The 16,591-nt window shown below is 39.4% G+C and overlaps 1 protein-coding gene across 1 annotated transcript; it reads left to right on the forward strand.

Moving 5' to 3' along the window:
• Positions 1-3,038: 3,038 nt before the first annotated feature.
• mtnr1ba (melatonin receptor type 1Ba) lies at positions 3,039-14,847 on the forward strand. Its single transcript, XM_088427961.1, has 3 exons — positions 3,039-3,225; positions 13,725-13,843; positions 14,098-14,847. Exons 1-3 carry the CDS (start codon positions 3,039-3,041, stop codon positions 14,845-14,847), a joined length of 1,056 nt encoding a protein of 351 aa, XP_088284087.1.
• Positions 14,848-16,591: the final 1,744 nt, after the last annotated feature.

Raw genomic sequence — 16,591 nt, forward strand, 5'->3', positions numbered from 1 at the left:
AAGATTTTACAACAAGAAGAGAGAATCAGAGCTTCGACAAATGCTTTAGTCTTTTGCTGCGGACTTCCAAGTACAGCTTTGCTGACTCAGTCAAACTGAGCTCTGGCAAATTTCACTGTAAATGAATTAAACTGGCAACCTTCCATATTTTTCCTTGAGGAGTATAATGTATTTATTGAATCCTTGAGATGTGTTGATTTATTATAATGGACATTTTTGTAGGTTGTAAATTGTGGTGCAGCTTGAAGGGCACTGATTGTCCTGAGTGGTCATCATAGCAAAATATAAAAAAGGAACGTAAAATTTATAGGCTGAAATTAATCTATTCTGCAGGTGATGAATTACAATCAGTATAGTCAAGATTCTTCGCTGACAACTGACACATTTTTCTCAAAGGCCAGAATGTTATAGAGAAGACTTTGAGAAGGACAAAAATGAGTAGATTTGCTACTTATTTTTCCACTGACACATTAATCAGTAATTCATGTTACTCCTTAAGAGTTTATACGGTAGTTTTTCTTTTCTTTTTTGTTCAGAATGCAGATTATGAACACATATATTTTCTTGAGATATTAACTTGCCATCCCAAAAGGTCCCTAATTGAAGATTTTGTAAAGCTAAAGCGTTAAAAGAACTGATACAATTATTCTTTTGGAATCATTTGAACCTTTTAAGCACCTAAGTACCATTACTGCACTAAGCAATGATTACAGTATCCATCAATCACTAACCATTTTCAAGCTACAACATTTTGAAATAGTGGTATGAAATTTAATATTTTATTAAAAAAACCTTTGGTGCCTAAATGGCATTGTGGATTTTATTTTTTTTAGGATTTAGGTGAGATTAGTTAAATAGTCAGTCTGTAAAACAAATTGACTATTTGGGGTTCTTTTATTTGAAGCTTTAAAGACACACGTCTTAACAGAGCATCCCGGATCTTTTAAGCGCCGTGCTCTGGAGAATGCGCTAACAATCAAACGAATAATGCAAATAGTAACCCGGTAAGGAGGGTGCATCTATTAGCATGATAATAAAATGTGCCTGCTGGTAATAAATATTGTCAGGCTGAAAAGCAGCTCCCATTTAACCTTCTTTGATGACATTTACCACAGATGCCATAAGAGAAAGGTGAGGGACATTATTAAAGATATCTTCCACCCTACCATGATTTTTTTTAATTCTCTTTTTTTCAAGATTATAATCCACTTCGCACATGTTGAAGATAGCTACTATTATATACAAGCGTGCTCAGGAAGTTATATAATTTTGCGCAAAATGTGATCGCATTCCATCCCAAAAGCATATTTACTTTTAAGAGTCCAGATGTTCAGCCCCAGCTACTTATACTGTACATATGGATATATTTATTACTTTTTTAGATTGTTTGGCTAAAGGAGGATCTAAAAATGGCGGGTGAGTTACGATGAATTAAGTCATTCATGAATTAATTTCACTTGTCTCGGGGGCACTGAAATACAAGTTAATCCTTTTATAATAGCTGAAATGAACTCTGGTGAGTTACCCTGAGCGATACTAAACAACCTGAATTCTCACTTGATGCTTGACCTCCAAAAGTTGGAGTCATTTTTTCCCCTGTTCCATCTGGTTGGTTTCTGAATCATACAATGATTATAAAATTGACATATTGTGGTTTTAAAGGGTGACTTGGTGGTGCAGTGATTAGTACGTTTGCCCTGACAGTTCAGGGATCCAAGTTCAAATCCAGTTTGCTCTGACCTTCCTGTGAGGAGTTTGCATGTTCTCCCCTAGCCTGTTTGGGTTGTCTCCGGGCACTTCCTCCCACATTCCAAAAACATGCATGGCAGGTGTATTGGACATACTAAATCGTCCTTGGGTGTGATTGGGTGCGTGAATGGTTGTTCGTTGTTGTGTGCCCTTTGATTGGCTGGCAACCAGTTCAGGGTGTCCCCCATAGTCAACGGGGATAGGGACCAGCAGGCCTGTGAGGAGAGGCGGCTCTCGAGAATGGATGAATGGAGATTGAGGTTTCACTGCACATGTCAATGTCCGTCTGGAGGAATGAATGCGGACATCTGTGGGAGAGGAAATATTGAATGATATGATAATATGACATCTGCAGTGTATAAGATTATAAAATGGTGGAGATACTTGGATACAATTCTCAAACCATTGATGCAAATTTAACAATTACTGCACAGCATACAACTTTAATTGTATTCGTTGTGAGTCAGTGTTTTTTTGTTATATGATAACATAAATATAATTAATATCCAAATGAATTTGTTGTTCATCATCTGAGCTCATTCAACACACTTTTGCCCAAGTTGGACTTTGTTGCAGCTTGTCAAAGACTCTCAGACCTGCATCAAAATCTTTTGCATAAACATTGTTGCGCATTACATAAGTGGCACAAGATGAGAAGAGAAGCAAAGCCCAAGGTAATTGTAGTCTCCGACATTCCAAACACAACCAAATACCTCTAGCTGTCGACTTAATAAAATCAAGCAGACAGATCCCAATCAGATCAAACGTCACTTCGAGACAAAAGCATTGTAGCCTAAAAAAATGTAGGAAAAGCTGCAACTAAACAACAGCCAGGTTGCCCAGGCAGAAACGACATATAAGGAGATTTAGCAAGTTCCCTCTCATTCCTCAGAGATCAGAGGAGGGGGAAGGAAGGGAGATGTGTTGAAGGAGGCAGAAATGAAGAGAAATGAGAAGCAGCAGCTTTGGAGAGGCAGCTAGAGCGGCTGAGCGAATAAAAAGAGGAGGTGCGGAGAACCCATGCGGCTGCATCTCAGCTCTCAGCATCTCGGATCCCTGAAGTGTACATGGGTCTCGGCTGGCTGCGGTCCGCTCCGCGTGGACTGGCTGCGGGCCGGCGGAGCGGCTCCGGACCTTGGAGGCACTAAGGGCGCAAAGAACGCCGGCGGCCGCCGAGGGGCACGCGGCTGAAATTTGGGACATGCCGGGGGGGAGAAGGAAAAGAACGCAGGCAATCTATCACGCGGGGGAGTGAAGAAGGGGAGAGGGGAGGGGAGGGGGGGGCGGCTATGGACATGCCGGAGGATGGATCGTTGCTGAAGAATCAGACAGAAGAGCCAAGCCGGGGAGGCGCGCGTCCCGCATGGGCAGTCACGGCGCTGGCCAGCGTGCTGATCTTCACCACTGTGGTGGACGTGCTGGGGAACCTGCTGGTCGTCATCGCTGTGGCGAGGAACCGTAAACTCCGAAATGTGGGTAAGGAGCTAAAATACAGAAATGGTATCCACGTGCGGGTGCGTGTGGTTGCGAGGGTCGGGGAGCGCCCGTGTCAACAAAGTGTCTCGTGCAGGCTGGATACGGTTTTGATGGGAATCAACCTTGACTGAGTGGGCACTATAAAGGAGTGGGTCGAAACGAATGGATTTTAATTCATTCAGGTGCCAAGCTGAATGGCTTGCTTTCAACAGTCTTCTCCATTCATCCCCGACTAATAAGTCTTACTCAACTTGTCTTGTGGCGGAGCTATTTGTATTCCACACAATGCCTGGAACTTGACTCTCGCAGATTGGAGGTTTCGTTTATTTACTGTTTTTGTTTGGTCATGGTGTCAACATAATGGGATAATTAGGGGCGCCATGGAGGGGATCATTACGATATATTTGTGCACTTACTGTGTTCAGTCTAATTGGGTAGAAGCACAGAGAAACGGTTATGTCATAACATGTACAGTATGTGCATCAATGGAAAAGAAAAGTACCAATTATAATTGATCGCATGATTTAATGTTGTTAACAAAGATGAATATTGTAGTTTAGTCTGCATCTGTAACTTCAATGTTTGTTTTAAGAGCACTGATTGGTCTGTGGAGATTGGCTCATGGAGCTGCTTTAACTTGAACATTTATTTTAAGATCAATGATTAGTCTGTGGAAAAGGCACCATGGAGGTTCTCTGTTATTAAAATCCATTCTGTTCATGAAGTAAAATTGTTGGAAGAATAATGGATCGGTGCCTGAATTCTTTCTGAGGCAACGTGACGTATTTGAATGTATTTTAATGATGAAAATCAATTAAAATGTGTCATATTTAATTAATTAATTAAATAACTACTATAGTCACTTTCAGAGAGTAATGTGAATGTTTTGCCTAATGCACGTATCTGTTTTAAACAAAGCTGCTTAGTTCAACATCAGCATCCTTAGGCCAGTGTGCCAAGTGAGGAGAAATGGAATTTGCATTCCAGCACATCTGATGCTCTAATTAGAAATGCCAGATTAGATATGCTCCGTGAAGACTCACTTTCCTCTATTGTGTTCAAATTGTTTGCTTGTGCACTAAAGTAAAGAACCTCGGGAATTCTCATCCTCTAAAAACTCTGAATTGACCTCTTGTTTAACTGTTCACTTTGAGCAGCAAAATGAAGTCCATACACAAGAGTAAATGGCACAGTATTACTAAGGAAATGGATAGTTTATATATTCAGCGAGACAGAATAACTATGCCAGCATCAACAAGGCGGTGGTAGCTTGTTCATCTTTTTCAGTTTCTCTCCACATATCTCTCTAATGAGCAAGGCGCAGCTTGGTGACGCTTTCTCTCCCGCTCTGTCCCTGCTCGGAACTGAGGCAATGATGTCGGTAGCTCCATCACAGGGCTGCAGTTACAAAGATTGAAATCCTCAGAGCCATGGAAACATTTATCTACCTCTTGCAGTTTGTAGTGTATGCTTGTACGAGTATGCAACTGCGCAAAATGCGTAGTAGTCTCTTGATTGGTTAGGGTCAAATAAGAAACACATAACGCAGTCCGAACTTCTCAGATATAAAGTAATGACCTTATTTTTCTGTTCGGTACAAGTCTAACGAAGTCAAACTGTGAGCATGGGTGGAGTTTTCTCTTGGGGTATTTTGTAAAAATATATGGTGTAAAGGAAAGGGGTGTTTGCACCCTTGTGGTTGTGAAAACAGCCAATTTACTTAAACTGCTGTTTTTGGGACTTCCAATACTCAATACTCGGTCAATATTCCCCTCTATCTTGGGGAATAAAAATATCAAAAGTGGTTCATGAGGCTTTACTTTCCCATCACTAGCAATAAGTACATTGTCAAAGTCCACTAGCTATCCCTGGCAATGGCTTGTATGAAGAAGCTAATTTTTCCGTCCAAGCTCCAGAAAAGAGCAATACAAATTATTAACCTGTCAAAATATACATATCACAAAATATGTCTTTGTGATGTAAAACAACATCTATATTAACATCGGAGTAAATAGAATACAAGGAGTAAGACTAGATATGTTTTATCCTTCTTCCTTTTTTCCCCCAAACACCAATGTTGACCTGCTCCAACACCAGATGGATTTGGGCCAGTTTTTGTGTGCTGTTTATGAAAAAAGAGCAATTTATGTTCGAGTTTAACAACGACAGCTGCAAAATTCATGAGCCCACCGAAAAACTCAGGGAGACTATATATTCAGCTCTGTTAAGCTTCTCGCGGACAGACACAAAGCATCATACTTCTGCTCTGAGGCAAGAACTTAACAAAACTCAGTTGGTGACACATGAATAATTCCACGCAAGTCTGGCCACCACTTCTCACCCTGGGCAACTATGTGGAAAAAAATCTAATATTTCTTTGCCTCATTGGCTAGATGTATGAAAGGGTAGAGCAAAGCTTTCGAACTGCTTAACCTTCCCACTCTTTTTTTTCCCATTCAACACAATGGCTGAAATTTGTTTAAGCTAAGTCCTAATGCAAGTAAAAATCCTTCCTGAAGAAGTAGACAGTGAAGAGTGAAAATTTTATTCTAATTTTCTTTTTTTTTTGTCTGTTGAAGATGTATTTGCCCTCAAGATGACATCAATCCTCCTATCGGGCATTTTGTTATAGCCCTTGTTATGAGGCCGTCTCGCTTTTAACGCAAGGTTAAAAACAATACAAAACTGAAGTGTCAGTGACACCTATCAAATATGCTTCATAAAAGCTGTTTGATAATCCTGTTTACATATTAGTCACAGCGTAGAGGTCATGACGCCATTACATGCCTTACACGTTCTACACAGTAAGCTATCTTCATAACTGACAAGCACTGGAAAATGAGATGTTTACAATGAATTTGGAGTAAACAAAGCATTTATATGGGTTACAGCTTAGTCTAAAACTGAAAAAAAAAAAAAAAAACAAGTGCATCAAAGTGCCTGAAACTAAAAAAAATAAAAATCTTATTTTATGCAATTACAGGGCTTTTTCCCTGGGGTCATCTGCCCCACTATTTGAGAAACACTGCCCCAAACAGTGCTTTCGTTGTGTTGACATTTGTCAGTATCCGATGACTCATTGAGGTTAAAATCATAAAGAGAGAATGAACAACCGAATCCCTGATGATGATTCAACTGGCCAATGAGAAGAAATTGGACTCCTCATTGATATGCCAGCATTGTCGCAAAGAACCACCAAAATCCCAGAACTAATGAAGGAGCCAATTATATATGGCACATTGGGAATAGAAGTGCTTCTCGAGCCACGCTGAGACAAACATCTACAGAAATTCACAAGCGAAATGTTCTTTCGTCAGAGGATCTGATCCCATCATTGTTTCTGCCATGATGTAGTTGCTAAGTTTTCTGCTACTTTAACACAGCTTGGTGGATCCATCTATGTGGGAATTTATTACTAGACATTGGAAGGAATTGGATTTAATTTAGTCATACAAACAGCAAGCAGTATTAAGATTAGCTCGGTTTGGTGTCTGCTGTGATTGTTTCCATTCGGACTCTTTCTGCTCGTTTGCTTGTTTTATGTGTTTGCTTGTTTTATTGGTTTGGGAATCACTGTTGTTAGATTACTCAGTTGTGCGTTTTGGTCAGATGTTTCACCTACACTTAGCCATGTTTCTGTAGGAGAGAGATTAGGGCGATCTTGTCAACTGGACCTGAGATAATGCCTTACAGTTACTTAAGTATTATTCAACATTACAAAGTTTTGAAATTATAGAACAATATTCATCTTTCTTCAATATTTACCAACCAAGAGTACGTTTTTTAGACCAGTGGTTCTCAACGTGGGGTCGGCGGAAAAAAATGGGATGTTTTGGAACTGTTAGTTTATCTTTTGCCTTGTTTTGCCTTGTTCAAATAAAGATAAGCTTTTTTAGGGAAATTGACACGGTTTGTTATAAGGAGGCATGCCGTTTTCATTTTTGACTAAAAAGTAACAAATATACATGTCAAATTGAATATGGTGCTGATTATTCCCTTATACTGTATGATTGTTGTTGTTGTTGTTGTGGTTATGTTTGCATAAACATTTGCTAAGGGAGCCTTTGGAAAATGTGCTTTTTAGAAGGGTTTCCTAACTCCAAAAAGTTTGAGAACGCCTGTATTCAGACAACAATACCAAAAAAGCATTTTCAGGCTACAAAACTTGCGAATTGATATTTACTTTTAAGAAGTGTAGTGGCTCTGGTTTTGGGCATCTATTTTCTAGGAAGTAAACAATATGCATTATGGATGTTCTTTCCACTTATTAAAATTTGTCAGCACAATTCTCAATGGGATTTATGTACTGTATTTACAAAAGTTCCTTTATTTGGAATTTCTGTAATAATGACTTCTGCATTTGCCCTATCCTCCCTTAATGGATTTATCCCTGCTCCTGCCTGTCTTCCAGTCTCTTATCATCTTTATGGACTCACTTCCTTTGTCCTTCCTTCCTACCCACTGCCAAGGTCACGTCTCACTTTGCTTTCTCATTGACCTGGACTCTGCTGAATCTCGGAGTTTCCCTTTTAACAAAATAAGGTTGTGAGGTTATACTGCTGCTGCATGTACCACCCGAAACTGTGGATTGAATTCATGCAGACAGTATTTTTTTTTTTGCGCTATGATGAATACATAATTTTCATCGACCACAGCTGCTAAATAAACAGGTGCGACTTGAATCGTCTTCATGGAAATGTAACTGTCAAATTTAAATTTTATCGCTGACCTGAAGTATTTATCAGTCAATTAGCTGTTACTTCCCTCTCTCAAAGCAGTCCTCTGCGTTTTCAGATCATACATTTCACATCATACATATTTGGACCATTTATGGGTCATTTTCTTCCACATAATTCTTGCAGTATTTCAGCCAAGTGATGGAAAACTCCTGGTAGTGTGATAACTAAGTGGTCGTGCCATGTTGAACTTCAACATGTTGTCACCATGCAGGTGAAATTTCAGCTCCCTAGTGTCTTTTTTCATTGCTTTTTCTTTGATGTGAAATGCATTTGATTCAAAGATCAAATGATTGGATGAAATACAGTACAAGGGTTAGTAATAATTCTACCTCATGCAATGTAATAAACCTAGTTGAAAAGAAAATACAGTATATAACACAAGATTTTTCTGCAACATATCCATCCTTCTTTGCAGGCCAATTTGTAACTTACAGGACCCCGAGAAGAAAAATACCCTTGAGCTCTATCCTTGCTTTGTGAGTCTATATTTAAGCATGAGAATGAATTGACATCCTGTAGTAGTTTTCTATTAATACCTGAGAGGCTGTCAGCAACCATCTATAATTAATACAACTCGTGCTAGTGTTGCTTTCTTTTCCCCCCTGTGTTTTCTTCAGGTCACGCGCACACAGTCATGGAAGGTGGTCTTGTTCAGGGAGCATTCAGTCTTCTCTCAGTCTCGTTATATAACCATCGTCATCACATAAGATTGTCTGTTTGAATGCCTCTGAGAAATCTCCACCTCAGATGATCTCTAACTGTGCTGTGCTACAAATCTCCTTGTTTATTATTATTCAGTTTCTCTTCCCCTGCTTCTGTGTCAGCAGCATCCTATCCTAATTGCCCTCATACAAATTTAATATTCAGTTACAAATCCTTAGCCTGTAATAAGTACATCAAGTCCGTGACCCATTGATTTCACCAACTGTTGCATTCTTCTTTCACCACTGGCTTCTTCAGGGTTACTGCGTTCAGTTTAAAAGGCAGTTTACAGGCAGAATAAAAGGCAGTGTTATGCTTATGTTGTCTTGCAATCAGGAGAAGCCATGATAAGACATTACTTACTCTTTTGTCTGGTATTCTTTGAGATATTTTGCAAAGGATGAGGCGTTTTGCGTCACTTTTGTAAGTCACCCGTCTCAGAATTTTTAACTCATCTCACTGATTTTTGTAGCACTGCGACAGAGCGTTTGTTAATGAAGTTCCCCGTGGAGAGTAGATTTTGAGACCTTCACTTGGTTTAAGAGGATTAGTGTTAGGTCTGGAGGTTGCTGCTGATAAATATACTGTCACTCGGCGGTAATCATGGCAGTCAAACACAACATCGAGTGAGATTTGGGTCTACCACATCAGAGAAGATCCCAGGTGTAGGCACTGCAAGGATGCTCCAGAGATGGTACAGCACATCACATCACAGCAGGGTGTATGATGCTGGCGTGCAAGTCGTACATGGAGCATTATCATAACGTAAGTAAAAAAAATCCATTAGAGGTTCCAGAATCAAGATGGCAGAAATTTCTGAATGTGGAGGAGAACAACCAGGCCAAGATCACGTGGGACTACCAAACAGACAAATTGGTGATAGCCAACCAGCCTGATATAGTAGTGGTGGCTAAATATCAGAAGACAGCAATTGAGATAAATGTAGCAAATCTGAATGATAGCAACCTCCAGGAAAAGGAACATAAAAAGCTGGAGAATATAAAGGGCTTATAAAAAAAAAAGATAAAAAAATATTGCAGCTCTCATGGACATTATGGCGACCTATGGTAACGTGTTGACCTCTGGTAGCCGGTAGAAACCTGGAACGAAACTTGGAGATCACTGGATTCCGGTTTTAAGGAAGCATTCATCCAAATACAGAACATAGTTTAGTAAAGGCATGTGTTTTACAAAATTGCAGTAATTTTTTTCTCGAAACAGAATTCCACAGTCTGCTTTGGTATTTGCAAAACAGTATTACAAGCAAATTGTACACCTCGTTGTAAAACTAAAACAAAACACGTATATGGCGTTTTCCAATTTTACAGATTTGATAGAAAATAAGTAAAGAACATTTTCGCAACTTGGAATTTGACTACATTGTAGATGTAGTAAATGCAAATTATCCATTAAAGATTTGAAACTCCGAATTATGTCTGAGTGCTTTGACCGTTTTTTTTTTAAATATATTTCTTTTCAATAATATATTGTTTTAACTCTTTTTAAGCACAGCTATTGATTCACATCTTTTCAGTTCTATTTGATAGTTGTTCCATAAATTGACACCTTGAACAGATACACACATTTGATTGCGCGTGGCTCGGAAAAAAAAAAAAAACAGACACAGATAAACCACACTGGACTATAAACTGAAGCTCAAAACATGAGGAAAAAGTCGCGGCTAAATACCGTATATTGGAGATTAGGGAAGCAAAATTTTGTGAGCATTGTGGTAGTTTTTTTAATGTGGAAACAGAAAATGTAGGTCCACAGCATGACTACATGAATTTTAATGAACGTTATAGTCCGGGACATGTACTGCATGTTCAATGACAATATCCAACAGTAGGTGCAGCGCCAACATCACATGGCCATGCATTGGAATAATGCCAGTCCTTGCACATCCTTCTCTCATGTTCCATTTTCCTCACTGTACTTGAATGCCACCATCAATCACTGCCAACCTTCATCATGCGAAAGTTGTTCCTGCCAGCTGAGGTGAGCAGAAGCTCATCTCGCGAGCAACCGGCTTCCATTTCAGCAAAATGGTCCCTAGGTCGTAGGTCTAAATGGAGGTATGAGATAGGAGGGAGCCTAATAAAGAATGTGATAGAGAGAGTGAAGGATGGGAAAAGCTAGATGAGATGATGGATGAGGGAATTGAATTCCATGCGATCTGTGTGAAAAAGGGAAGAGGGTGGAATAGTGGGAGATTTATAGCAGAGCAAAAGGAGGGGCCCCGGATCTTGGCGAAGGACACGGTAGGTCGTCGGGACATTTACGTGCCTTAAGCGGCAGAATATCAATACTAAAGCTTAGCATGTCGCCGCTTTCCTCTCCCCGTGGGCTCGCCTCGGACGGCTCCGCTCCGGCCGATCATACTCATGAGTGAGCTAAAATCAAGTTTGCTTCCACTGATGTATGACTTCCTTTTAATGACCCTGGCACTTTGCTGGGCTTACTGATGAATGACTTCAATAAACTCTCCGTGCTCTGTTAATGCTATTCTAATCTAACACAATGTAGCCCAGTTACTAAGTGGAAAAAGTAACAAAAAACAAAAAAAATCAATAACAGCCTTTTCAGAAAGAAGAAGAATGTCCAAAGGAAACTCAAAGGTTTGTGTATCACTTCATTCGTCAAGCTGTGTAAGCCAAGTTAAATGTCCTAAATCTTTTCTCTTGAAATTGCATGCATAGTTGTAGTAATGTATACCGTATTTTCCGCACTATAAGGCGCACCTTCAATGGATGGCCTATTTTAAAACTGTTTTCATATACAGGACGCTCCGCATTATACGGTGCATAGAATAGAAGCTACAGTAGTGGCAGAGGTTGTTGTATGTATCCATTAGATGGAGCTGCGCTAAAGGGAATGTTGACAAAATGATCACAATCGGTAAAATTTGATAAATAGACAACGAATGGAAAAAAATATATCTCTTGATTACGTTAAAAAATATTTTGGATGAACACCAAGATGAGTACAGAGTTTAAAAGAATAAACAGTAGTTATGATTCAGTTAAATATATAAATGATATTTTTTCATCTAATTGCAAACAAAAACCTTTAAAAATGTTGTTTGTTGATTTAAAAAACAGTTTCTGGATTAATTTGAAAAATCACACTTTCTTTTACAAAAACCTGCGGTTTTGTGCCATATAAATAGCTTCAAAATTTGAGCATATATAGCATATCTAAATATCAAACAGAGTTATAAAAATTTTCATTTTTAAATGAAACGCAGAGGTAAAAATTGAAGAATTTACTGTACATGGTGATTAAATTATTCTATGTTTTTTCGTCCTCTAAGTGTGGAAAATGTGGTATATAACAAAATTACTGCAAATGATAATACCAAATATTCTCCCCTTTGGCTGATTAAAATAGTACAGTTTCTCAGTGGGGTATGGGGCGCATTTATTGATATGAACCTAGAGAACTGTGTGAACATGTCAAAATGACCAAAACTATGCAAAGCACAAGGAATATAAAAGAGAGGAGAGCTAATGGAAGAAAGAGATGTCAAGTTGTTGTTCCTTTTGGTTCGTGCAATTTGATGTCGCAACAGCAAATCACTCTCATAATTTGTTTGACAGTAACGTAACAATCTTTAGATGAAGAAAATGCGCCATTTTGTAAGTTAAACTGTGTGGCATCTTTTAAAAGACACTGACTGAAAAAAATCTACTTTGATGGAGGTGTTTGTATAAGTGTGTATGGGGGGTAAAATATTGTCCTTATTGGATAGAAAACAAAGCCTTATGAGCCAATTGTGATTGTTTTTTTAAACTCCTTTAGAGTGTGCTCTCGGTTTAAAAGTGGAGGCGAGTGCAATGGAAATGTTTTAAAATTCCATTGCATCTTCAAACCGAGAGGTGCATCTTGAGGAGGAAAAAAATATCAAAAGTAGTATTTGTCTCTTAACTCAGTACTGACCAATCCGGACAACCACAATTTACTGTCAGAATCTTTTTTACTGATCTCATTTCAGCATTCGTCACTGTTCTTCACCCAGAAGACCAATGAGATCATAACGGTATTCAGACAGGTTCAAAGACAGGCACGCACCCATCCACACCCGCTTCAATGGAGCGGAAGTGAAACGTGTGTCAAGGTTCAAAGTCCTTTGGCGCTCACGTATCACTCCTGGTCCCGGAAGTCTTCCTTTCTCATCCGACTGTCAATGTGTTGCAGTCTCTTTACGTCCTACTGAGCCCTAAAAAGCCCACTCGTGTTGAACCTCTATCCAGGTGTTACTAGTTACCTGTACACACACACACACACACACACACACACACACACACACATATATATATATATATATATATATATATATATATATATATATATATATATACCCCAATACCCCCATGCACTCCCATTGTATAAAATGGAAACACTCAAAACAATATAATTAATTTTAAACATTAAATATATTGCCTTTGTAGTCTATTCAGTTGAATACAGGTGGAAGATCGTTTTAATTTTTACAGAATGTCCCTAATTCATTGGATTTGGGATTGTTGGGATGCTGAGTACCTTGAATCCGAATCGGAATCCCAAGAACTGTGAGGCAGGCAATAGAAAACAATGTTCACCATTCTTGCTGATGGATGACACGCGCCCAGATTGTTTTGACAGCTGCTCACACTTTTCTATGTAATTGAAGTCCTGCACTGAATCTCATGCAGTCACCTTCTATTCCCTATGTCATATCCAGTTACATTTAAGGTTCTTTTGATAATGAATAAAGTGCGAGCACGTACCCTTGAGAGTGCATGACGGAGACTATAAGTCAATTGCTGGTTGATTAAAGTCGTGCTGATACGCCAAAAAATTCATTGTACATCTTGCCATCCAAAATAAGTCTGTAAATACTGTAAAATAACTTGCCAATCATGTTCTGGCTTTTGTCACCGATGATATTAGATGATGACAGTAAAACTCTTGAATCTTGAATCTCTTCCCAGATTTGCCCAAGCATGCAAGGTTAACCACACAGATGTCAAGGTTTCTAGATTCACCATTATCTTTACTTTCTCTTACCTTTGCCAGGAAATGCTTTTGTGGTGAGCCTGGCCTTCGCTGACTTGATGGTAGCGTTCTACCCCTATCCTCTGGTTTTGTACGCCATCTTCCATGATGGCTGGTCACTGGGAGAGACACAGTGTAAGGTATGCAATTTATTGACACATTATTAAGTAATACATAGAAATCCGAGACCGTCACAATTGTCCTTAGGTGTGATTGGGTGCGCGAATGGCTGTTTGTCTCTGTGTGCCCTGCAATTGGCTGGAAACCAGTTCAGGGCGTCCTCCGCCTACTGCCCAAAGTCAGCTGGTGCCGAGCCAATCGCAGTATCTGGAATTCCTCGTGCATATTTTTACGTAGTTTGTCATTTACCAGTCTAAATGTCCACCTCTTTCAGATAAGCGGCTTCCTGATGGGTTTGAGCGTCATCGGCTCGATCTTCAACATCACAGGCATCGCCATCAACCGCTACTGCTACATCTGCCACAACTTCAGCTACGACAAGCTGTACAGCAACCGAAACACGCTGCTGCTGGTTGCGCTCATTTGGTTCCTAACGTTAATGGCCATTGTGCCCAATTTGTTTTTCGGCTCGCTGCAGTATGATCCCCGAGTCTACTCATGCACATTTGCACAGACGGTCAGCGCTGCCTATACCATCACAGTAGTCGTCATCCATTTCTTCGTGCCCATTTCTGTGGTGGCTTTCTGCTACATGAGAATATGGATCTTGGTCATTCAGGTGAGGCGCAAGGTGAAATCGGAGGTCCGTCCTCGCATCAAGCCCAGCGACTTGAGGAACTTCATCACCATGTTTGTGGTGTTTGTGCTTTTTGCCATTTGCTGGGCGCCGCTCAACTTCATCGGACTCGCTGTGGCCATTAACCCGGCGGAAGTGGCGCCCCGCGTCCCCGAGTGGCTCTTTGTCGTCAGCTATTTCATGGCTTACTTCAACAGTTGCCTTAATGCCATCATCTACGGCCTGCTGAACCAGAACTTCCGCAGGGAGTACAAGCGTATTGTCATGTCCGTGTGGTGGCCGCACCTCTTCTTCCAAGAAACATCACGAGGAGGGACTGAGGGTATGAGGAGCAAACCGTCACCTGGACTCAATAATAATGACCAAGTAAAAGGAGAAACTCTGTGACGCAGTTTGACTTGACTGTGCCAAAGCCTCAACGAGCGCTCGAAACGCAATGGCCGAGTAAGCTATAGTAAAAAAAAAAAAAGACCAAAAAAAAAATCCAAAATAACAATGTTATTTTCAAGTGCCATTTTTAACAGTTAAAGCTCATCAATTTAGTTTGTGAAAATGAAACGTGTTCATTTCAGAAACTAGTGATGGGTAAATGAAACCTCATGAAGCCATTTTCATCATTTTGCTCCTCTAGATGGCACACTTTTTTAAAAATGCAACATTTATTTATTGCATTTACGTTACACTACCCCTATATATATATATATATATATATATATATATATATATATATATATATATATACAGTCAGCCCCCGGCTTACGAGCATCCTGATTTGCGAACAATTCGCCTTACGAGCGTTGTTCAGGTAGATTTTTATCCTCCGCTTACGAGCAAACCTCTCGTCTTGCGAGCATTCCGATAAACCAGCCATTGAGTATGTAGAAATGTTCTCGCCTAACTGCGTCAACATATTCAGCAGTTGCGTCATCTACAATCATCAACAGGTACTTATGGCGGTAACGTGAACGCTATTGGTCTTACAATCTCACACTGACTGTCTCACTCACGGTGTCTAAATATATTACCATTTAAGTGTAGTGTTTGTACAGCTAAAGGGAAAAACAGCTGACATGAAATTAAATGTGCCGATTGCAGGACAAAGAATTGTCATTGGTTTAAATGTGTGTTTTTTTTTAATTAATTGTCAATACATTCCAACCGTTTAAAAAAAAGTGTGAATAATTATCAGTCAGTCAAGGAGACGCCAATATGCTATTGGTCGATTAAGGTCACCCGGTCTCACTCACGGAGATGCTATTGGCCGGCGTCACACGTCAATCACAGAAATGCCGATATGCTATTGGCCGAACGCCTTTATCTAGCTTGATGGCACAGCTGGTTGGGATGGAAGGAAGTAGAGAAAACCCTGACTGAAAAAGTTACTTTGACACTGTAAGACCAATAGCATATCTGATTTACCGTATTGACTTCGAGCATTCATCTCTGCTTATCTCAGCACAAGTCACGTCTTTCCAAAGGTAAAAGTCATTTTTCCTTTGTATTTGTTATTTAAAGCAACTGTACAGTAGATTATGTCACTTAATATTAATATATGTATACAGCGTGATGATTTTACCTAAGGCTTCTGCGCGCGTTGCACGCATTCACGAATTAACATGGGTCTGGATTGCCCGCTATACGAGCAATTCGAGATACGAGCGTAGCCGCTGAACGGATTAAGTTCGTAACCCGGGGGCCCACTGTATATATATATATATATATATATATATATATATATATATATATATATATATATATATATATATATATATATATATATATATATATATATATATATATATATATATATATATATATATATATATTTATTTTTTTTTAAATTACAATTGATTCATGACACTTCATTTTCCCATTACCAGTGAATGCAAAATTTGGAAGGATTTGGAGCGGTGGTTCTCAAATGGGGGTACAGGTACCCCAGGGGGTACTTGAAGGAACTAAACAAACATGCAAAAACATTTTTAAAACAATGATTGAGTTCATTAAATATTTCAGGAAAATCTAAGCTCATAAAAAAAACTATGTTTAGTAGGTTATTCAATTTCCTTGTTTTTCAAACCCATATTCTCCCCCATACTAGAATTTGGTTCGACCCAAATTGTCACAAGCC

This window comes from Hippichthys cyanospilos, chromosome 11 (assembly GCF_059441005.1).
Source record: "Hippichthys cyanospilos isolate Australia breed blue-spotted pipefish chromosome 11, RoL_Hcya_1.0, whole genome shotgun sequence".
NCBI lineage: Eukaryota > Metazoa > Chordata > Actinopteri > Syngnathiformes > Syngnathidae > Hippichthys > Hippichthys cyanospilos.

What these genes read in the sequence shown, in the direction of transcription:
- mtnr1ba (XM_088427961.1), top strand. Translation starts at nt 3,039, where the DNA reads ATGGACATGCCGGAGGATGGATCGTTGCTGAAGAATCAGACAGAAGAG. An exon ending in CCGTAAACTCCGAAATGTGG is followed by an intron (nt 3,226 to 13,724) that starts GTAAGGAGCTAA and finishes TACCTTTGCCAG; the next exon opens with GAAATGCTTTTGTGGTGAGC. An exon ending in TGGGAGAGACACAGTGTAAG is followed by an intron (nt 13,844 to 14,097) that starts GTATGCAATTTA and finishes CACCTCTTTCAG; the next exon opens with ATAAGCGGCTTCCTGATGGG.